This window comes from Agelaius tricolor, unplaced genomic scaffold (genome assembly GCF_023055355.1).
Source record: "Agelaius tricolor isolate 1412-34295 unplaced genomic scaffold, bAgeTri1.0.p SCAF_37, whole genome shotgun sequence".
In the NCBI taxonomy this organism is placed as follows: domain Eukaryota; kingdom Metazoa; phylum Chordata; class Aves; order Passeriformes; family Icteridae; genus Agelaius; species Agelaius tricolor.
In genome coordinates, this window is record NW_027269297.1 from 1,825,389 (window position 1) to 1,848,421 (window position 23,033).

At 51.2% G+C, this 23,033-nt stretch overlaps 1 protein-coding gene across 1 annotated transcript in view; it reads left to right on the forward strand.

The window, feature by feature from the left end:
- Positions 1–20,423, forward strand: part of ASTN2 (astrotactin 2) — a 351,565-nt gene extending 331,142 nt beyond the window's left edge. Inside the window, exons 21-23 of the mRNA XM_071453747.1 lie at positions 12,227–12,327; positions 13,519–13,702; positions 19,941–20,423. Of these exons, the coding sequence (XP_071309848.1) occupies positions 12,227–12,327; positions 13,519–13,702; positions 19,941–20,178 (523 nt within the window). The 3' untranslated portion in view covers positions 20,179–20,423. The remainder of the gene's footprint in view (positions 1–12,226; positions 12,328–13,518; positions 13,703–19,940) is intronic.
- Positions 20,424–23,033: the final 2,610 nt, after the last annotated feature.

Below are 23,033 nucleotides of genomic sequence, written 5' to 3' on the forward strand. Positions count from 1 at the left end.
AATCCTGCTCACTGCCAGTTCCTTGCCCTCCCTGGATTTGGGGGCCTTGGGGCACGGGGACAGTGGGCACTGCAGACCCGGCTGGCATTGTTCTGGCTGGCACACAGCATCCCTGCCTGCCACCATCTCTGTGCCAGCACTGAGGCCATTGCAGGGCCCCTTGAGCTGCCAGAGTCCAGATGGGGTTTGTCTCATTGGGATCCTGCCTGGGGTGCTCACAGGGTGCCCCTCTCCCCTGTGTGTTATTGCTGGGCTTTGTTTGGCTCTGCTGCCTGTGGAAGGTGAAACCAGGGCTGGCCAGTCATGGTGGGGACAAACCCAACAGTCAGAGCAAGAGCTCTGCCCTCAGGGGTGCACAGCTCACTGAGGTGAGTGTCCCTCAGGCCCAGCACCAGCTCTGCTCCCTGTGGTCAGTGCAGCCCTTGCCTTTCTTCTGGAAGCAGGGGACCCTACTGTGGTGCCTTTTATAAGAACAGTCAGCCATCAGCTTGCTTGCCATGGACCACCCACTGCTCCTCAGATGACACTGCCCTTTGAAGTCACTACCAGCCCGGGCTGGATTTCAACCAGCAGTGCAGATGGAAGCCAAGCCCCCAGGAGAATGAGAACAAGCCCTACCAAGGGGATCTCCAGGGGTAGCACGCTGTGGAGTGTCTGGTTCTTGTTTAGGTTGGGAGGGGCGAAGATTTCCCAATTTGCCAGGGGTCACAACCTTCCTCTCTCCCATGTCCCCAGGGCCTGTGATGGCCAAGCTCTGCAGAGTGTTGGAAGGTTGAGCAGCAGGGATGGTTAGCTGTGAACATTCCCATTGTGGAGTTCCCTGCAGGGGTCCAGGGCTTTGCTTGTCTCTCCTTTCTCCTTGGCACATCTGGAGGAAGAGTATTCATTCTCTCTCTCCTTGTGAATATTTATTCCCTCTCTCCTGCTCATCCCCTGCAGCCACAGCCACCCTGAGCCACTGCTGTCTCTTCACAGAGGAGCATGGCAACCATTCCATAAGTGGCCCAAGGAAGGTATTAAAGGGATGTGTCCCTCTTGGGATAACCCACCTGGCATACAGGACCAATGCTGTGAGATGAGGCTGAAATCCACCCACCCACAGCTCACTGCAAAGACAAGCAAAACCTCCCTAAAAGCAAAACTCACCCTCCAAGTCCAAACCTCAGCAGAGCTGGCCTGGGGGCTCTGGGGTGTCTGTGGCTGAGGGAACAGGGCTGGGTGTCCCAAACTGATGGGGACAGCAGCAGATATTGCACAGGAGGAAGAGAGGATGCAGGTGCTGCCAGGGAACACCCTGCCCTGAGGAGCTGGGGGTATTGTGGTCATTGCAGTGCCTTGCAAAGGCTGTAGCAGACCCTCAGGGACATGGGGGATGCAGAGCCTGAGGAAAGCTCTCCTTTGCTACCCCAAGGACAGCTCGATCCATCACCAGCTCTCACTGATGCTCTGTAGCCCATGCAGGACCAGCCCATTGGCAGCTTTGGGCACCAACCCAAGCTGTGGCACAGTAGGAATTGTTCCAGCAGCACAGGGAGTCAGAGGCAACTCATCTGACCTCTGTCCAAGGGCTTTGTTGGGGCATTCCAGCAGAACGGGGACTCTGGCACATCACAGACTCTAATGAGCTGCTGTTGCTTCACTGGAGACAAAAGCACCAGCCTGCAGTGGCTTATTATCACCTCCTGGTTCTTCACTCCACCAAAGGATGTTACAGTTCACATTCTGGCTAACATGGGACCTTCTGTGGCCTTTCCAGGCAGTGGGGGGAACACCTTGCCTCAAGCCCTGAGACAGACAGGGAAGATTGGGAATAGCTTGGCCAGTTCTTACTGCATTGCCTCTAGAAGCACATCTGCAAATCTTCATCCTCACAGCCAGCAGGACGAAAGCAAGGACATGATGACTGCCAAGAAATACAGACCTCAAACACCCTCTATCTGTTGGGGTCTCTAGTTTGTCAGAGTGACCCCGAGAAAAGTTGGAAAATCTCTTTTCCCAGCCCAGCAGTCGAAGAAGGAGTCAGAGCTCTTCATTTCTCAGTCTCAAGGTTGTTTATTGTTCCTTATCTATAAAATTCTTTCTCCTGCCCAGCCGAGGTCAGCTCAGCAAGACAGTCCAGGCACTCTGCCTGCCCCCAGGGCAGGGTTATGTCTTTATACTAAAACTACCTGTACAATATTTACCATAACTTTCCAATACCTATCACCTATGTTAGACAGTGAGCTTCGACTCTAAACCAATCCCAAAGTGCCACCATCACAGCAGAAGATGGAGGCCAAGAAGAAGAAGGAGAAAGGCTGGACATGCCCATATCCCTCCATCTTGCCCCCTGAACCCCCATTCTAAAAAACCCCAAAATTCTCCATTTTCACCTTGTGATAAATTCACTATCATTCTACTTAATTTGTCATGGCTTGCAGATCTTCATCTAAGGTTGGTAATTTGCTCCATGGGTCATAATCAAACCCACAGGTGGTTTGGGCTCTGTGCCAGGGTCTCTGAGCCCCCTGGCAGGGGTCTGGGCTGCTCAGGACAGCCAGAGGGATGTCCTGGGTCCTGACATCTATCCATCCTCTCCAAAGCTGGTAATTCCATGATGATCCTGCTTCTTCTGCCATGGTTCTGCCTTCCCAGCTGGGAGCCATCGCTATGGGACACCCCAAAATTCTTCTGGGGCATCTCCAAGCTAATGAAATCCTGCTTGCTCCTTGGAGAGTGCCTAGGAGCTAAAGCCCCAGCGTTGCTACATCAGCTGTGTTAATGTTATCTGTGTCAGGGTGGCTGTTTTGGGTGTGTTGTCCTGCTGTCATTCCAAGGAGCTGCTCTCTCATCCACATCCCATCTCCATCATGAGCTCCAAACTTCTCTCCAGGGAAGATTGCTCTGCTCTTCCTTCTTCAGTGGGGCAAAGCTGCTCCTGGGAGGATGTGCTCAGAGAGGGAGGGAAGGGGGAGGCATTATCTGCTTCTTGCAACAGCTGGCAAGGACCAGGGGGGACAAAGGAGGAGATCATAAGGCAAGGAGGGACAGTGGCTCTGTTGGAGCTCTCAGCTGCGTGGCGATGATGACACTGTGGGGATGCAGCAGCCAGGAGGGTGGCAGTGACCTTCCTGCACCTTCTGGATGAAGCCATGGCCTGTCTGGCATTTTCCCCTCATTCCCAGTTTTCACCCAAGGCAGCCTTGGCACCGCTGCTCACAGGGTGGCAGAGGGGCTCCCGAGGAATCTCGGCTGTCCAACACAGGGATCATTCAGGAGCAGGGTTCTTGGGAACAGAAGGTGGCCTGTGCATCAAGGCCTTGTTTCACAGGCATGGCAGTAATGGGAATCACTGCTCTGATGGGTTATTGACAGGGTTTTGAGGGAAATCTTGGGAAATTGAGATGCCATGGTTGAAGCTGGGAAGGTGAATGCCTTGCTGGGCATTTCTTTGTCAGGGAGACAATAGATCCAGGCAGTAGCAAGGAGTGGTCAGGATTTTTAATTAATTTCTTTCTTTCTTTCCCCTTCACCCTTTGTTTGGATCCTGTTTAACAAGGATCTGAAACAAAAGGAGGTTGATTAAGTGCTCAAAGGAGGGAGAGCTGAGCAAATCTGGATCACATTTTGGCTCAGGTGCAGGGCAGACACTGCCCAGGGGTTGAGGGGACCAGCACCCAAACCTCCTACTCCAGCTTTTGGCTCTCTGTGGCCTCACAGCTCAGAGTGCAAGCCCAGGAGACCTGGGACAGCACAGTGTGGGATGCTGTGACACCAAAGTGACACTGTCCCACACTGCAGCCCTGTAATTCATCAGCAATTAGTGGTCCTGCCCCCCTCCCTGAGAGAAGTACTATGCTCTCCAGTCACTATTTTTGAGCATGGCCATGGCATCTGCTGCAATCCAGGCAACCTTGCAGCAAGGATAACCCTGGGTGACTTTCCCAGGGTTGACACAAAGCAAAGATGGACCCCAGGCTGTGCAGCCTGTCCCCAGCCCCACCTGCCTTCCCTGTCTCAGAAACCAAGGCTCCTCTGCCCTTTTCCCAAGGTCTCCCTGATCAAACAGCTTCTTGCTGAGCAGAGCAGCCTGTGTCTTCCTCCTGCCTCCTTCCTCCAGTATTTGATGGGCACTGTTTTATCCACTTCCTAAAGTTATCAGACACCTGAGGCACGTCCTGGCAGGTACATCTGACAGCTGTGGTCTGGTTTTGTTGGGAGGCATCTGTTGAAGGATAACGATTAGTCTCGCAACATTTGCTGTCCTGGGAAGAAAAGAAGTGTGAATTGTGAGAACAGTTCACTGACAGCCCCATGTATTGGTGTAATGGCAAGGTTTTGATACTCCAATGTGGCACCAGTTGCTGCTAACCTGTTCCTCCATCACGCTGATGGGAGCAGGTCAGCTGTCACAGATGGTTAAAAGCAGCTCAGTTATAAAAGGTGATTTTCTTGGTTGGTAGAACAGTGAGGAGAGCTTTCTAAAAGATGGGATTTTTTTCAGGATTGCATTGTCCACTGTTTCCATTCCATGGGAAAGCAGAGCTGGAACCAAAGACAATGAACAGCAGAAGACACTTGTGGCAGTGCCAGCCCCAGGGAGATGGCACAAGAGTGACCACTGCCCTGTAAAGCTTTGCCCAAATCCCAAGGCTCCAGCAGGGCCTTTGGCAGGGATGCACTGTGGTCAGTCCCCTGCCAGGGCACCAGCCCTCCCCTGGCACCATGGGCATGGCATGGCATGAGTGAGCCCAAAGCCAGAGCCCAACAAATTGATCAAGAAATCCTCTCCTTCCCAAAACCACCCCCTGCTAATTGTCTGCTCAGCATTTGCTGCAGAGACTGGGGGGGTTGCTCTCATTTACCTCTCTTAATTTTCTCAAATCACAGAGCTGTCAATAAGCTCAGCTGCATTCCTGTGGCTTGTGTGGACCGGCTGCTTTTTATTTGATTTGATTTCTTTTTAAATTCTAATGGTTTCTGAATTGGGAATGCTTGCAGTAAACGCACACGCCCCTTTCCATGCCTGCCCAGGCAGCTGCTGGCAGGCAAGTCCCGCTCCTGCTCCATGTTCCTCAATGGAAGTGGCTGGGAGGCTCTGCAGGGGATGTACAAACCCATGGTGGGGAGGCAGGAGTGGGTGGGTGGCTCCTGGACCATGCACAACTCATGGCGTGTGGAACATGTGGTGAAACACCCAAAAAGCTCTGCTCCACCCCACGGCACCCCTGGGCTCCCACACTGCTCAAGAAGAGTCTTTTAGGGAAACTGTGTGTGTAATTTATGGATGCTTTTAGCTCCAGGAAATGCTGGGATGAAGGTCTAATGCTGCTCACCTGTGGGTATCAGGACGAAGAAACACACTCCCCACTCAAGCCTCCTGAGAGCCCCCCACCTTGGTGCCTGGGAGCTGAGGACACTCCCAGACTGCAAGAATGGCAGAGAGCAGTTTGTTTGGGTCCCATGAGCACAGTGCAGGGTCTGATGGGTCTGGTCCCACCCACGTGTGTTTGGGGGCACCATTCTGGCAGCTCCATTCTGCACGTCCTGGCACAGCCCGAGCCCGGCCCCCATCCCTCGCGCCCAGTCCCCGTGCTGAGATCACTGGGCAGCAGGGAAGCAGGGAATGCCAAGAGCTGCTCCACTGAGGGCTTTTAAAGGGAGGCCTCGGCATTGTTTTTCAGCTGGAACAGGAAGCGAGAAGGGCTGGCAAGGCAGGGTGTGATGTGTGTGTGTGTCAGCACGCTGGGGCTGGGTGCGTGCGAGCCCCGCCAGCCTGGGCTGTGCAGGAGGCACGGACAGGCTGTGGCCAGCCAGGGAGAGATGGCAGGACGTGCATGTAACACCTCAGCCAGGGCAGGATTTGTGTTTTCAGGCTCGGCGTGACGGGTGGTGGTGGTAGCCACGCTGCCAGGGGAGGGAGAATCCATCATGCTGTGTGTGGGACCCCAGCCAGGGCTGCCCTTGCCGAGCTGCTGGAGTGAACAGCAAGAGTCTGGTGGCTGCAGAACGCGGCACCAAGCCCAGGCAGATCAGCCAAGCTCAAGCCAAGCCCCACTGGCAGGAGCGTTTTGTGGTTGCATGGCTTGAGGCTGTGTTTTTGTGTGACACTGGGCTCTGGAGCAACACCTCTGCCCTGTCCTTCGTTCACATGGGCTCCTCATTGCTCTCTACAACTTCCTGAAGGGAGGTTGCAGGCAGGTGGGGTTGGTCTCTTCCACCAGGCAGCACTGACAGAACCAGAGGACACAGTCTCAGCTATGTCAGGGAAGGGATAGGTTGGATATTAGGAAGAAATTTTTCACCAAAAGGATAATAAAGTACTGGAATGCTCTTCCCAGGGAGATGGTAGAATCATCATCTCTGAATGTGTTTAAAAAAAGGCTGGACATGGCACTGGATGCTGTAGTCTGGATGAGAAATTACAAGATTGGACTCGATGATCTAGGAGGTCTCTTCCAACCTCATTATTCTGTGATTCTGTGATTGTCTCAGAGCCTAGGTTGGCCACACAGCCATTGCATGTCCCAGTAGACACATGCTTAATTAGCATGGGGGCTTGGCATCTGTGGGAGTGCTAATTGAGCTCCTTATCAGAGCCTTCCTCTGCAGCCCAGGCAGCCCATGTGGTACAGCATCTCACCGAGCAGCTGCACTCGCCCAAAGGCCTCAGGAAGAGCACACAAGGCAGGCCAGAAATGCCTGTGGTATCTCTGTAGGATATAAAGAACTCAGCAGCCCAGCTAAGGAAGATCAGAGTCAGAAGTCCTTATCTCGCTTCCCGTAAATGAGGATCATGAGTAAAGCACTCAAGCATCATGAGCATCATGAGAGGGAGTTAAGAAAACATGCTGTCTATAAATAAGTAACTTGTTTTGAGCTTTCATTCTCAGTCTTAAGAGTTTTGTGCTTGTATAAATTTGTACTTTGGGTTATTTTCTCTGCATTGAAAAAGGATAGAATCATTCTTTTCTGGGTTTTAAATCTCTTGAAATGCAATGGACAATCTCAACAGCCATTGGGTTCCAGGAACCAAAGCATTAACATCCCCCTCTTGCTTTCTCTTCCTCCCACAAGAAGCATCTCGAGCCTGGTGATAAAACCCAGCATTCAGCCAACACTGGGTGGGGAATCTATGAGGAAAGTATTGACATTTCCTGAGGCAAATGTTGATTGGTTTCTATCTCTCCCTGAAAGTTCCTTCAGGTCCCAATAGATTTGAATTTAGAAGTAAATACTTAACCATCATTACCTTATAGGACTTTGTATGCTGTGATTTGCTGCAGAGGTGGCAGCATTTCCAGGCATGGAGGGCTGATCCCTGCCAAGAGCATATGTGTCTGGACCACTTTGAAATCTCTTCAGGTAAAATACATTCTAGTATTTCTAGAAATACAAGTTTTCATGTAGAATCTTACTGAAGGCACAGGTGAAGAAGAGAATCAGCTGTGAGACAGTAACAGGGAGCCTGGAGCTCCTTTGGAAAGCACAGGGAGAAGATGAGGAAATGTGGTGAGGAAAGCTTATCACTAAACAAAACATCTCCAGGCTATAAAGGAGCTTCTGCCAGATCGTAGCTACCATATGGCATTCCAGGTTGTTTGACGTGGTTTTGTGCAATGACTGTAGGTCTGAGACCTTTTAGTTTCTGGCTTTGACTTCACCCCAGAGGTCTCTGCCTTGAGCAAAGCACTGAGAACCACTCTTTGGCCTCCTTTATTTACAAATTACCAGGGCTGGCCTATCCAAGTGCAGCTCTATCCTCATCAGTGGGGACAATGCCTGGCTTGGTCCTTGGCCCAACGCTGTAGTAGATTTAAGCGGGGCAGGAGGATCTCCATGGAGTGCTGCAAAATCCCACCTTGCCCTCAGCTTAGCTCCCTCCCACAATGTGATCAAAAATCAAAAAATCATTTTGATTTTCCCCTGGTTTGTCATGTAGGTGGTGCAGAATGATGGAATGGTCTGGGTTAGAAGGGACCTTGAAGCTCATCTCATTCCAACCCTCTACCATGGGCAGGGACACCTTCCACTACCCCAGGTGGCTCCAAGCCTTGCCCAACCTGGTCTTGAACACCTCCAGGCATGTGGAGTCCACACCTGCTCTGGTAACCTCACCACCCTCATTGCAATGAATTTCTTCTTCATACCTTATCCAAACTCACCCTCCTTTAGCTTAAAGCCACATCCCCATCCCTCCCATGTACTGGTGGTCTCTCCTGCCATTGTCCACCCCCCTGATGTCCCATTGGGTCCTAGGCTGCTCCTTGCCTGCATCTGCTGAAGGTTTCCAGCAAGATGTGAATGCTGGGTTTGCACACAGACCAGAGACACAGAGACACAGAGACACAGAGACACAGGTCCTTGCACTCCCTTCTCTTAATTGTCCATTTCCGGGAATAAAAGAACAAAACTAAACCCCAGCACTCTGCACAGTGCCATTAACTGGCCATAAAAGTGTTTTGCTGCAGAGGCTGGGTGGTCAAGTGGTTTGAGAACAAGATTGGAAACCATCATCTCCTGAGTTTTCAAACTGTTCGTGTCACTGAGCCTCTCCGGGGCACGATGCTTCACCCCATATGTCTCTGTTTACTGTCGATAAAACAGAGCTATTAATACTGCTGTGCTTCAGGGTGATCTTTTGGACTGTAATTAATGTTAAAACCTTCTGAGGTCACTGGCTGGAAGGAGCTGGAGAGGTGCAGAGGCTGCCAGCCTCTGCCCCAGCTGGGGTGATTGGTGCTGAGTCCAAAACATATTGACAAGGAGTGGAGATGAAAGAGTTTCCTCTAAGGTTCTTGAAAGAGGACCGGCTCCAGGTGAGGTAAAGCAGTTGGGTTTGTTCTCAGAAAAAGAATTTTTGACAAGATCAAAATCACTTTGATTCTGATGTTTTTCCATTTACATTGTTGTTTTTTTTTCTTCCCTTACATCATAAAAAAAAAAAAAAAAGATTAAATGAGGGCTTGTTTTTTGACATCTATTTTTTAACCCAGGCCTGACCAGGAGAGATGTTCTTGGCAGCTGAGTGACTTTGCTCCTGTGTGAGCTGGGCAGAGGGGAGAAGTGCAGTCAAAAGGCTCACAGAGGTCTTCAGCATCACCCAAAGGGGTGGATGTGCTTCAGCACCCAACCAATGCTCGTGACCCCACTGGCGATGGAATAGGTGAAATGGGCACTGATTGCTGAATATTACAATTATGTTTTGATAAAAGTCTTCTGTTTTCCAAGGAAAGTGCTCTGGCACTGATTGCCTCAGAGCTAATGGAGCCAGCCTGAGCTGCTGCAGGCAGAGCAGAGGTTACACATTAGCTCTGCTCACCCTTTTCCCAAAGCAAATGTCGCAGACATCTTTTATGAAAAATCCTTTCCCTAGGATTTTTCCTCCTGAGAAGCTGAGAGGCTTCAGGAACAAAATGTAACCAATGGTTATCTGCTGCTGTGGAATGCAACAGGTGCATCTGGGATTGGCCCATGTTAGATGTTTGTAATTAATGGCCAATCACAGCCCAGCTGGCTCGGACAGAGAGCCCAAGCCACAAACCTTTGTTATCATTCTTTCCTATTCTATTCTTAGCCAGCCTTCTGATGAAATCCTTTCTTCTATTCTTTTAGTATAGTTTTAATATAATATATATCATAAAGTAATAAATCAGCCTTTTGAAACATGGAGTCAGATCCTCATCTCTTCCCTCATCCTCAGACCCCTGCGAACACCATCACAAGCAAACACAGCAGCACAGCCACTGTGGCTCAGCAGGGGCCCCCAGGATGGAGATGGGGAGCAGTTCCCTGATGTGGAGCCTTCTTACTGCTTGTTGTGTTTCTGCTGATGAGCAGAAGAGCCCTGCAGTGGGTGGGCAGCTGGGGGTCCCTGCCCTGTTCTCCAGCTCCTCATCCTGGGGCTGGAGTGCCCCTGTGTAGGAGGGAGGTAGGAGGGTCAGGATGGATGGAGATGAGAGATCTCTGGAGCCAGGGCTGGAACTTGGGGTTTATTGCAAAGGGCCTGGGGGCAGGGCCCTGCTGGGAGCTGCCAGGCACAGCTCAGAGCAGGCCTGAGAGAAGAGAGGGGGAGAGAGGATGAGAGGGTGAGAGAGTAAAAGCATACAAGAGTAAAAGGGGTAAGAGAGTAAAAGGCAAGAGCTAAGAGACAAGAGAGTGAAGTTCCCGTTACAATACAATAAATCATCTTCTGTGTTGAATATTCTGATTCTCACTAACCAATCTAGTACAAGATACAAATGCTATAGAATTTGTATATTGGATATATTTTGGATATTATATATCCATACAGCCTATAAGAATCCCTATATTACCATCCTGTGTTACATTTTAAACCCTACAAACTCCTCTTTGGGCCCCTTCTGCCAAGCTGGCAGGGTCTGCTCTGCCCCTTGGGCCTGTCTGCAAGCAGAGGGTGTTGTTCCATCCAAAGGGGATCACCTTCAGCTGGCCACACCATTGTTTTCCAGTTGTTCAGTAACTGAGGGATCTCAAAGCTTGCTTTCATTTCAATCTCACTTGTAGTTTCCATATTCTCAAAACCTTTTGCCAGACAATGATATTTATAAGGCTTTCCTGTTTCATCTTCCCCAACGCCCCTGCCCAACCCCGGGTGCCCCTGTTGGTGTTGCTGAGACACAAACCTTCCCTGCTCCCAGCAGGAGACTCCTCACTCCCCTTGAAGGGAGGGAAAGGGCTGGTGGCACCTTCAGGATGGGATGCAAGGCCCTGCAGTGAGACTCCTGCATGGAATTGTGTGCTGCCCTGCTGCTCTGTGTGTCCCTCAGTGAGAGCAGCCTGTGTGTGGTGCTTGTGAAGTGGCCCAGTGTGGATGGATGTCCTTCTTGAGAAACTTCCACTCTGAGCAATGTTCTTCCTGGTAAATTAAGGAAAATGATGTCATGCCAAAAAGGATTAAACAGCATCTCCTTGGGTGAGCTGAGCGTGTGCATCCCCTGTGTGCCCAGCTTTGTGGGAATGGGAGCTGTCCCTGCACACAAGTGAGTTCCTTGGCAGTCTGCTGGCATCCTTTCAGACAGCAAGTATTGTCAGGGAGCTGATGCTAATTGCTTGGAGGGAATCTGTCCTGTGCTGGGAATTGCTACCGTGCAGATGTCAGCTCTTATCAGCCACATGTGGGATGTGCAGGGCCTGCAGGGAGGAGAGAGGGGGCTGGCAGTGCTCGTGTGTGGGGTGAGAATGAGGGAGGCATTGCTTCTGTCACCCCCAAGGATGCTCAGGACCATTACTTAAATAAACAGATGTCAGGGTCTCAATCCCATTTAAGCTTCAGCTGCTTTTATAATACTCCTTAGACTCACTTGCAAGAGCTGGTCAGTTTTACCTTAGGCTAAGGAGGGGTGGCATGTTATTTCTCAGGCTGGGAATCCCACCACCAGGCATCTCAGACCTCTGAGGGGTTCAAACCAGCCCCTGCACTTTGTCAAAGCCAGCTTGAGTTGCCATGCCCAGCTCAGAGTGAATAAACATGAACTGATGCCCTTTGGGAGACTGGACAGAAGATTGTCACCCCTGCTGCGAAGAAGCATTCTCATCTTGGAGCTTTGATGCCCTGAGCAGGACTCTGAGCTCAGCATCCCAGGACGTTCCATGCAGCCACAGCCTGTTTATTCAATGCTCCATCAGGCACAAAAGCCATATTTTACTGTCAGATGCTCTCCATTAGCTTCAAGTGTGAAATTATCATTCCCACCCTTTTGCCAGCCCCACCCTTGTGAGGAAATGAGGGAGCAAACAACTCAAGGGCCGTTCACAGGATGAGTACGAGCTGTCACTTGTCAGCACAGAGCCCACTTACAGCAAGAATTACTGCCCTGCTCCCTGAAGGGCCAAGAGAGGAGCCCGGCTCACAAACACCACCGTGTTGTAATGTAATGTTCACATCAGGGCATGGCCGAGCAACCCTGAGGTGTTTGCATCCCTCTGCAGTCAGGAGGGCTCAGGGTGAAGCCCCACAGGGCTCTCTGGGATGAGGGGAGAGGAGATGGAGCCCCACAGATTCCAGGCAGGGATGAAGCATCCTGTCCCCTCAGCCCTGGCTCCCATCCCTGGGCTCTCCTCTGCTCCAAGGGATCATCTCACATCTCCTTGAGATGCCAAAACTGACTGATAGTGCCTGGACCACATTTTTCCTTTCTCTTCTGAAGGCTGGTTCCCTTAACAACCTGGTGGTGTGGGACTGAGGGATCAAGACATTGTTTTCCTTTTGTTTCCTGCCTTCCAGATTTACCCTGTATGCAGTGGACACACGAGGGAGACACTCAGAGCTGAGCACAGTCACCCTGAGGACAGCCTGCCCGCTGGTAGATGACAGCAAGGCTGAAGGTCAGTGTCCAGGTGCCTTGTGTTCCATGCCAGGAGATATTTCCTGCTGATTTTGATTTTCCTCTCTTCACTGTGCCCCCACAAACCTGCCCAGGCCCTTCTCTCCCAGTGGGAAGGTTCCTTTAAATTCACCCGTGGGCACAGGGACAAATCTGGGGGTGGGTCACAAATTGCAGGAGTGTCCAGGGGCAAAGTCTCCTTGGCTGGGCAGCTGGTGACTCCATGGCATCCTTGCCATGCCTGGCTGTGGGAGCTGGTACTGTGTGTCTGACAGAGGCCCCTGGAACAAGAGCAATCCCTTCCCACAAACCTGAGAGAGGCAGCCCTGCCTGGGCCATGCAGGAAACCTTTGGCTCTGGGTGTTTGAAGGGATGCTGAGGGCAGCTGCATCACTTTGGAAACAAGAAATGTTGATAAAAGCCCAGCTACTTTTGCACATTTGCATTGTTCAGTTTTGAAACTGATCCCACTTGTCCTTACACCCAAACCAGAGCACCTGGCTGCTTTCAGGTTTAAAAGGATTCTTCTAAGTGACCATCATGTTACCTGTTCTCTTTCTTGCTTGTTTTCCATTGGGAATATCACACAGAAAAATATTTTGATTAGTGCTAGGTTCAATAAAAAAGCATTCCCATGGAAAAATAGCAAACAGGAGACTAAGGAGAAAGAAGGAGATGCAGTTTTGTGCATTTCTCATCTCCAAAAAGAGATTTTTTTTCTCTCTAGCAGAGTTAACTCTCTTGTTTAACACATCTGAGCTGCTCCAGCCAATGCCCACAATGATGAGGTGCTGCATTTCTGGCTGAAGGGCCTTCCTGGGATCAAGTGTTGATCTATTCCTACTCTTTAACACCATTTTGGCCAAGGGCTTTTGGTTAGGTGAATCTGGGAAGAGCTTGCCTGCCCTTCCTGTGAGGATAAGGCTGTCTGCAAATCCTGGCAGCTTTTTGCCTCTCCTTGTGCTCCTTCATGGAGTGTTGCTGGAGTCTTTGTGGAAGCTTTGCTCATGCAGAACAGCACTGCAGGATCAGCCTGAGGAATGGCTGAATGCTCTGCAGTCACTGACCCCCAGTGCAGGCAGCCCCAAGGGACTGGCACCAACCCCAGCTGCCAGCCCAAGGGCTCTGCTCCTCCTCCTGCCACGTTAGCACCTTCATCTGGTCATTAATGCCATGCCCTGATCCTTTCCAGAGATAGCTGACAAAATCTACAACCTCTACAACGGCTACACGAGCGGGAAGGAGCAGCAGACAGCCTACAACACCCTGATGGAGGTCTCTGCTTCCATGCTCTTCCGAGTCCAGCACCACTACAACTCCCACTACGAGAAGTTTGGGGACTTCGTCTGGCGCAGCGAGGATGAGCTGGGGCCCAGGTACCTGTCCCTTCCCTGTGTGCTGCCCTGCCCCACGCCCAGAGCACCCCTCTGCCTGGCCACTGGGGATGTGAAACCCTTTGGCCATGGGGATGTGACCTCCTTTGGCCACTGGGGATGTGAAACCCTTTGGCCACTGGGGATGTGAAACCCTTTCGCCATGGGAATGTCACCTCCCTTGGCCACTGGGGATGGGACTCCCCTTGGCCACTGGGGATGTGACCCCTCATCTCCTTGTAGCTAAGATAAGCCCCCTTTTGGTGTTCACCAAGCTGTCCTGCATCCCCTTGGAGCACCAGGTCCTGCTCAGTCCTTGGATGAATACTGGTGGGACACCTGGCAGCTGGGTGCTCTTTGTACCACTGGGTGAGCTGGGGGCTTGGAAACACTGAGGAGTGGGGGGCAAAGGGTGTAATATAGGCCTGGAAAAGTTTTTCCTTCTCCCTTTGCTCCTATCTGCTTGTTGGATGTGGCTGAGGATCTCTCCATAGTACCAGGATGACACCTCACAACTTTACACCACTTCTGGACACAGATCCAAGCTGGCCTGGGGCTTGTGCTCCTCCAGAGATGACCTTGGTCATAGTTTCTTTGGTAGTTCAGTGGCCTCTGGCACAGAGCCACTCTCATCTTCCCCCTGCCTTCCCTCTGATGACACTGCAGGCTTGTTTGTCCTTTGCAATCGTTCCTTTTTTCCTGAATCCTTGGGAGCCATCAGCTTCTTCTTACAGATCTTCATTTCCCCTGTTACTTGAGACCCAACCCACTGAAGGATGCTGCCTAACCTGATACCTGCTCCAAGCTGTGGGACAGCAGGGTGACATTTAAGCTGCCAGTTCCAGAACCCAGCTACACCTGGAGCCCACGGTCAATTTGGCTGCTGTGTGTTGTCCCCACTGAGCCAGGGGAGTTCCTCCCAGCACTCCTCTGCCCTGAGAAACACGTGATTTGCAGCCATGTGGATGAATCTATAAAGGCCAAGGCAGCCAGTGACAAGAGAGAAGCTCTGCCATGCAGCCTGGCTTCTCAGGGAGCTTGGACAGAAGCAGAGCCCCTGATGCAGCAGGAGGCAACGAGGATTTTCTTTATTTTATTTTTTATTTTTTTTGCCAAGGGAGGCCATCTCATAAGAGGATTTTAATTGACAGGCTGCTCTCCTTCCCAAGGGGACATGCATTTTTGTACCTTGAAATGTTTATCAGATGAGCCTGGGCTTCACAGTGAACGTTCACTCATGAAGCAGAGCGACAAGAGGGGAGCCGGCTGCCTCTGTGTAATAAATACATCACACTGAGGTCCTCGTGAGCCCAGTTTCCATGAAAGCCACAGGTTACTGCAAACAGCTGCTGGCAAGAAGACACACTGACAGCCAGATGTCCCAACCAGACCGTTTACATTAAGGAGACATTAAAAACTTAGCTCATAGGTGGCCCTAAACCAGGATTTTCCGTGGTCAGCAGCATCTCAACACCTGGCTCGCCTCATCCTGCTCATCTCCTCTAGCAACCACAGCCCCTTTCCTGCTCCCCCCATTCCTCTCACAGACACTGAGTGAATCTCACACAGTTAATTTGTTCCAAAAAGACAGAAGAATCTGTCTAAATCAGTGAACTTTATTGCTACTGTGCATCTAGTCCTTTGGATCCCTGCAGCCAGCCTGCTTCCTATCACAGCCACAGGGAGATTTCACTATTATTTTCTCTTACTGTGTTTTCAGGATGATTCTTATGACCACTGCAAGCTGGGTATGGCTTTTAAGAGGAGGTAGAACAAATAATTAAGTTAAAATCTTCTTTCTCTTTGTGGCTACCAGCAACACTGGGGTCAGTGCATGGCATCAGCCCAGGGCTCACAACCTGTCCCCTGCTGCAGCCAGTCACCCAGGCAGGCAGCTGGGCTGGCCAAGGGACATGAAATGCATCTCCAGAGCAGCTGCCTTCTGGTACAAGGGGGAATGCAATGTTCTGATGGGAGGCTGTGATAAGAAGAGGCCATCAAGTCCTGGACTCACTGTCCTCACACACAAGGGTCTGAAAGACCCAGGTCAGTTCTCTAGAGTGGAAAATCTGAATTTATGACAAAACCACCTCATGGAGGAGCACAGCAGCCAGGCAGCCACCCCTCCCTGCAGTCTCAGGAATCTCATTCTTCCTTCCAGCCCAGGTATCATTCCTTAATGGCTCCTTCATGCTGCTTTTAGTACCTCCCTCCAAGGTGAGGCAGGGCAGGGTTTGGCTGGCTCTGGATATGGTTTCATCCCATATCAGCCCTCAAGGTGAGTGTTGTCTGTCCCCTGTGCAGCTGGAGGGGACAAACACCCCAGCAGGAAGCTCCTGCTCTCTGGCAAACCCTTGCAGAGCTGGGGCTGGCAGCAGGGACCTCAGGGCCCTGTCTCCTGTTCATGCAGGAGCCCTTGGGAAGTGCCCTGGCAGCAAACACCCATCCCCTCCCATTTCCTCTCCCCCTCCATGCCATGAGGCACTGCAGAGGGAAGTGGCTGCTTAGAGCTGTCACTATTTTTAAATTCCTCCTCTTCATCATTTGTGACTGTGCTGTGACCTCCTAAATCCACCGCCTAAGTGCAGTCCAGAACCAGTCCCTGGCTCCTGTGGTGGGAGAGAGGGCACTGCTGGCCCACACCAACATGGGGACATCCCCATCTGGGCTGTGGGGTCACTGCATCCCTTGGGGTCCAGCCACAGGCAGCCAGGAGAGTGACTCCCCTCTCGCTCCCCTGGTGTCCCCTCCCAATTCCTGCCCTTTAATAAGGCAATAAATTGCAATTTCTGGCAGGGATGAGGTTGGTCAGCATTTAGGAAGATTTCATTTCCAGGATTTGAAAAGGTGGTCGTTCTGACCCAACAGCCCTCCATAGGGAGCACTTGGGTAATACCCAGGGCTTGATTTATGGTGTTAAATTGGCAGCCCAAGAACTGCTCCTGTAATTTATTACCCAGTCTTCACCAGAAAGCCTCTCTCTCTTTCTCACCCCTCCCCTCACCCACTCTGTCTCTCTTCCTCCTTATTTTTTTTAAGAGGGAACAGCTGACAGCCGAAAGCTAAATCTAACATTTACACATGACTTCATTACCCTGCTAAAATAAATGACTCAAAGCAGTGAAACCCATCAAAACTGGAACTTTGGCACTGGACATCAGAAGTGAGGGGCCTGATTCCCTCTGCCCCATCACTCTGTCTCCCCTGTGACCACAGTTCAGTGTTTTCAGTATCTCACAGGGCCAGCCCATCATGTGCCACATCCCATCCTTAAACACAGGTTTTTCCTGGGATTGACTGCACAGAGTGAGCTGTGGATGCAGCAGGTGTGTGGAGACAGCTCCAGGAGAATCCCAGCCTCTGGCACAGCAGGCATCAGCAGGTTGGGGTGGTTTCACCCCTGGATTTCTTGCCATCCTTGAAGTGCTTCTCACATGTAGGAATATTTGCCTGGATAAAAGGCCTGAGTATATATTAGGAAGTAAGGACAGCATTAAGAGTTCTAGCAATACCCATGAGATCCTTAGAGTGTAGTGGAGCAATGAAAATGGGAAGGTGGAGAAGGCCAAGGGAGATGGAGGCAAAGGCAGGTTGTGTGGGAGAAAAGTGAGAGATGGTGAGGAGAGCTGTGGAGGGTAGGGTAGGGGAAGTGGGGAGAAGGGAACAGAGGAAGGGAAGAGTGGAATAGAGGAATGGCTAGCAGAGAGCCACTGGCCACCTGAGGTGTCCACTCCTTGTGTTGATGTTGGTTCCCAACCATGAGGGTTTTCCTCAAGGGCTGGTCATGGCCACTCCTCATTGCTCCCCTCTTGCTGTGCCTGGGAGAGGCCTTGTGATGAGCTGGTTTCCCAGTTTGGGGGGAAAACCCAATGATTGCTTGTCTGACCTTTGAATAAACAACTTTCCTGTGTTGGCACAGCATTCAGGTCCATGGCCACCAGCACAAGAACGAGGTAAAGAGCTGGGGAATGGCCAGTACCCCATTTTGGCAGTAGAGCTGCTTTGGGATAAATCAGGGTGATCGTGGAGTTGTGGCCTTAGAGAGATAAGATTTTTCCTCTGTGAGGGTGTTCTGGCTGAGTGATCTCCTCCTGAGCATGGCCAGCTGACATAAAAATCCATCCCATGAGGTGAGGTGGGTCCTGTGCTTGTTCAGCCTTCCCTGAAAGGGAGAACCAATGCAGATATTGAGAATATTTCCCAGCATGAGGATGGGGAGCACTGGAAGGATCCTGACTCCTGACTCCAGGAACAGGTCAGAAGAAATTCATCCAGGCAGGTTGATCCCAGCAGGAAGTGGCACAGGTGGTGGCTTTTGGTCCCTTCCAGCTGCAGTGACTGATTTGCTGGAGTTTGGCAGCTGTAGGGACAATCACTAGAGAGTTCAGTTTGCTGCTGAGCTGAGCTTGAATCCATCAGTCTTCACCAAAAGCACCTAATGCCATCATGGAATTTGTGGCTCCAAGAGGCACACATCCAGCAGCACAGGACCTGTTCCTGGCAGTGTGTCAGGTCTTGGTGTGTGGTGGGAGCACCAGATGCTGTAGGTCAGGTGGCTGCTATGGAGGATAACATTAGTAGAGGTGTTGTGTCAGTGCTCAGCCCATGATGTCATTATTATAGATGTGTGTGTAGCTAATGAGGCTCAAAGTGCCCTCAAATTTTTATTATTATAAATTTTTTATTCTTTATTTTTATTTTTATTTTTATTATTTATCTTCATTTTTATTTTTATTCTCCTCCTTGTGTCTTTGTGGATAAAATCCATAAATGGCTACCATGGAGTGATGTCCAGGAAGGCCCAACTTCCTTTGTTCTTCCTTTGCCCTCAAAGCTGACCCAGAGCACGGGGAGGAGTGGGACAGTTTCCCATGTGCAGCCCTGGAGGAGCAGTGGTTTCCTACGGCCTTTGATCCAGTGTTCCCACTCTGGAGGGAGAGGTCTGAGCTGGCTGGGGGTGCCAGGATACCCTCCCACCTCCTGCCACCGTCTCTGCCCTCTGCTGTGGCGGTGAGGTGACCCTGGCCAGCCCTTTCCTGGTGTCCCATCCCTGGACACCAGGCTCCCCATGCTCCCCCTGGGCTGGGAGCTCACAGCCCGAGCTGCAGCACCGCTCAGCTTTCATAATCAAATAATCCCCGTGTTTATGCCTTGCTGACTGACAGTGCTGCCCCTGACATAATCATTATCGGGAATTTACATTCCTGCAGGAACTGTGAAATCCCCAACTCCTGAATCCGGAGCTTTCCTGTGGCACCAGAGGGAGAGGAAATAATCTGTGATCTTGAAACTTTCAGACCACTGAAGTAAACCCTCTTGCCTCCCTTTGTTTGATTTAGCACTTTGCAGACTACCACAAGGGGATTCTGGTTTCTTACGGGTTTATTTTGTTTTGTCTTAATGTGTTGTGCTTTTTTTCCTCACTCTTCTAGTGTCAGTCCTTTTGGGCTGTTTACCTCCTACAGACTTGGGAAATCAGGAAAGGGAGGGCTGTGCTCATCAGTCAGGGGGACGTCACAGACATCTTTTATGGAAAATCCTTTCCTTAGGATTTTCCCTCCTGAGAAGCTGAGAGGCCTCAGGAACAAAATGTAACCAATGGTTATCTGCTGCTGTGGAATGCAACAGGTGCATCTGGGATTGGTCTCATGTGGTTGTTTCTAATTAATGGCCAATCACAGCCCAGCTGGCTCGGACAGTGATAACCTTTGTTATCATTCTTTCTTTTTCTATTCTTAGCCAGCCTTCTGATGAAATCCTTTCTTCTATTCTTTTAGTATAGTTTTAATATAATATATATCATAAAGTAATAAATTAAGCCTTCTGGAGTGAGATCCTCATCTCTTCCCTCATCCTGGGACCCCTGTGAACACGGTCACAGGGGCAGGAAGGTGCTGGGGGTCTCATCAGAGTGGCAGATGGGGCCAGCACATGTGCTGGAGCTGGCCAGGATCATATGGTGGTGGTGACAATCTAGCTGGGGTAGACTGTCCCCAGGGCACACAAGATGCTCCAGTGGGTGAGACCTGAGGTCTTGGTGCTGTTAAATGGTAGATATACCCAGAACTTTGGGAAAAACAGAGCTTCTCTCCACTTGGAACAGGAAAGACAATGTCTTAGACAATGGGTCTTGTCTATTCTTGCCACAAGACGGAGCTGGTGGCAGAATGCAGAAATCCTGACTCCTGGCCTCCCCTGTGCCTTGCCTGCCCTGCTCTGTTCCCATCTCTGTCCCCTCCAGGAAGGCTCACCTGATCCTGAGGAGGCTGGAGAAGGTCAGCAGCCACTGCTCGACGCTGCTGCGCAGCGCCTACATCCAGAGCCGCACCGAGACCATGCCCTACCTGTTCTGCCGCAGCGAGGAGGTGCGGCCGCCCGGCGTGGTCTGGTACAGCATCCTGAGGGACACCAAAGTCACCTGCGAGGAGAAGATGGTCTCCATGCTGCGCAACACCTACGGGGAGTCCAAGGGGCGGTGAGGGAAGGAGCGGGCCTGGAGCTGTGGGAGGCAAAGGGACTCCGAGGAGTCGCGGACTTGTGATGTGCTGAGTGGCTGGTGGGGTTTGGGGTCGGGTGATGAAGGGGACAGCGAGGCCAAACAGGACTTTCTCACACAGACAGCAGAGAAACAAGAAATGAGCAAGTTGGACTTTAATTTCTTTTCCTTTTTTTTTTTTTTTTAAATTTTCAAGAGCGAAAAAAAAAGAAAAAAAAAAAAAAGAAATCACCTAATTTGACTCAGCATAAAAAGCCTCTCCTTTTTAATCTTTTCTTACTGAATTTCCTGGACTACACGCTCCAAAAACCCTGGGAGGAGGAGATACCCACTCGAGGCCAGGGCCAGGCAGAGGGGAGCTGATGGGTGCAGGGTGATCCCCTCCCTGCCTGCCTGCCTTGCCTGCCCTGCCTGCCCTGCCACCGGGCAGCAGCCGTGGGGCCCCGGTGCCGTGGTGGCCGAGGACGCCAGGAGGAGGTGGCGCGGGTGACACCAGAGAGGGTCCCGGGGCAGGGAGCCAGGCAGGTGCCCGGGACACTGCAGGCAAGCTGGGCTTTTGTAGCACTCCAAGTGGACGGGGTGGCTCCGTGTGCAGCCTTCGTTGGAAAGGCTCCCGGCAGCTTGTTCTGTGCATTAAAGATTCAATATCGAGTCCATCTTCGCTGCCTCCCTGGTGTTTCTTCCTGACGCGGTTTCGCCTCTGCTTGGGCGTCCGTGGGGTTTCAGTTCTGGTGTGGCGCTCCTGGGATGTGGCTGAGGTGAGGGAGCTCAAGATGGATGCACAAAAAGAAGAGAAATGTGCATCCTTTCGCGCAGGGTCCTCCCCTCCTCAACACCCAGCCTAGCCACTGGTCCCAGTGGGAGCTGGAAGCGTGTGGGAAAGCCCAAGAAGAAAGCCAGGGGCTAAAAAGACATGGAGAATCTGGTTTGTTTTACTGTCAGATGTGGGTTAGGCTGGCCTGGGCTCCCTGTGGGTAATGGATTTGTCAGCCTGGTAGCCAAACAAAAAAGTGTGGGAGGGTGAGAGGGGAAAAGATACAAAAATCAGATCAGCTCAAAGCTATTGCTTTTTCCTTTCGAAAGCAGAACAACGAACCTGGAGATGGAAGAGAGAGGAGTGTGGGTTGAATTAATCAGTTTAGTCAGCCCAAAGCAAATAGTTTTGTTTAGTTTTTCAGGTTAGTTAACCCTTTAACATCAAATCAAACAAACAAGAGGTGAGTTTCAAAGCAAAAATGTTTTCAAACCAAACAACGGTGCAGAATTTGATGTGGAGAAGGTTCAGACAGAGACCTTTTTCTTCTTGAGCTACACCTATTTGCCTGATTTGCACCCAGTCAAATAATTCTGATTGTTCCTTCTGAACTTCTCTTTTTTTTTTTTCCCCTCTTTGGTTATGTCTTTTCATTTGAGCCACATTCATCTGCTTTGGGAAGGACTCCAGCACCTGGTCAAAATCTGCTGAAGTTCACAGAAAACTTTGCTGTGACATTGCAGCCTGTAAGACAAGCTCCAAAGCGTTGCAGGTTGTCTGAGGTTTTAATTTTTAAGCTAAATTCCTTTTTCTGATGGAGGGAGGGAGGAGGATGACACTGAGGGCTCTGGGTTATGGCCTGTGTGTCTCTGAGGGTCATACCACACTGAAAACAAAGACCAAGGGGGACCATGACACCACCATGTGTTAAAATCTGAGTGCCCAGCACTGCTGCTGCCTCTTCACCATCCCTTTGCCCTTTGGGGATGACTGGTGGCCTTTGGCTGTGGGGGTGAAGGAGATGATCGTGATTTGTTGCAGTCCAATGAAGAGTTTGGTTTTCCTGGTTGGAGCTGCAACAACACACAGCAAAAGCCTTGAAATGCCAATGTGGGGGTGCCTGGCCAGTGCCCAGAGTGGTGTCAGACTGAGCTGCCCACTTCAGGTGCTGCCAGGACACAGGATGTGCACTTTGGGTGAAAAACTCCCAAATCTCCCTTTGGAGGCACTGATGCAGAGTGGCTGGGACTGATGTGCAGTTTTGAGTGGCACAGCATAAGAAAGATCTAAAGCCATTGCAAAATGTCCAAAGCAGGGGCACAAAGATGGTGAAGGGTGGAAGCCACATGAGATGAGGCTGTGCTCACGTTTGTTTAGCCTAGAGGAGACTGAGGGGGAATGATATCACATTTTGCAGCTTCCTCACCAAGGCCAGTGGAGGTGCAGGCACTGATCTCTCCTCTCTGGTGACCAGTGACGTTCCTGAGAAAGTGGCATGAATATATGTCAGGGGATGGTCAGGCTGGAGCTCAGGGCAAGGTTCTTCCCCCAGAGGGTGCTGGCACTGCCCAGGCTCCCCAGGGAATGGGCACGGCCCCGAGGCTGCCAGAGCTCCAGGAGCCTTTGGGCAGCGCTGCCAGGGATGCCCAGGCTGGGGTTGCTGGGGGGGTCTGTGTAGGACCAGGAGCTGGGCTCTGATCCTTTTGGGTCCCTTCCCACTCAGGATATTCCATGATCCTGTCACTCTATGATCATTCCCTCCTGGGAGTGCCTCTGCTGCCTGCAGGACAGGTCCCCTGCACACTTGGCAGGACACAGCTCAGGCCAAGGCTGCCAGGGCCAGCAGCAGCCACAGGGAGCTTGGCTGGTCCATCCTGTCCCTGCTGCTCACCGGGTGCAGCTCCAGGTGCTTTGAAGCTGTCTTGTTTTCTCAAGGCTCTGGCCCACAGCTGTGCCGTTCCCTTTACTTTATAAACACAGGGGTTTATTTTGTTTTTTGTTTGCTTGGCTGGGGGATGATTCATTTCTCTTGGAAGCCCCATGCAGCACACGGTGATGGGGAGCAGCTCTGTGGTCTCACTGCA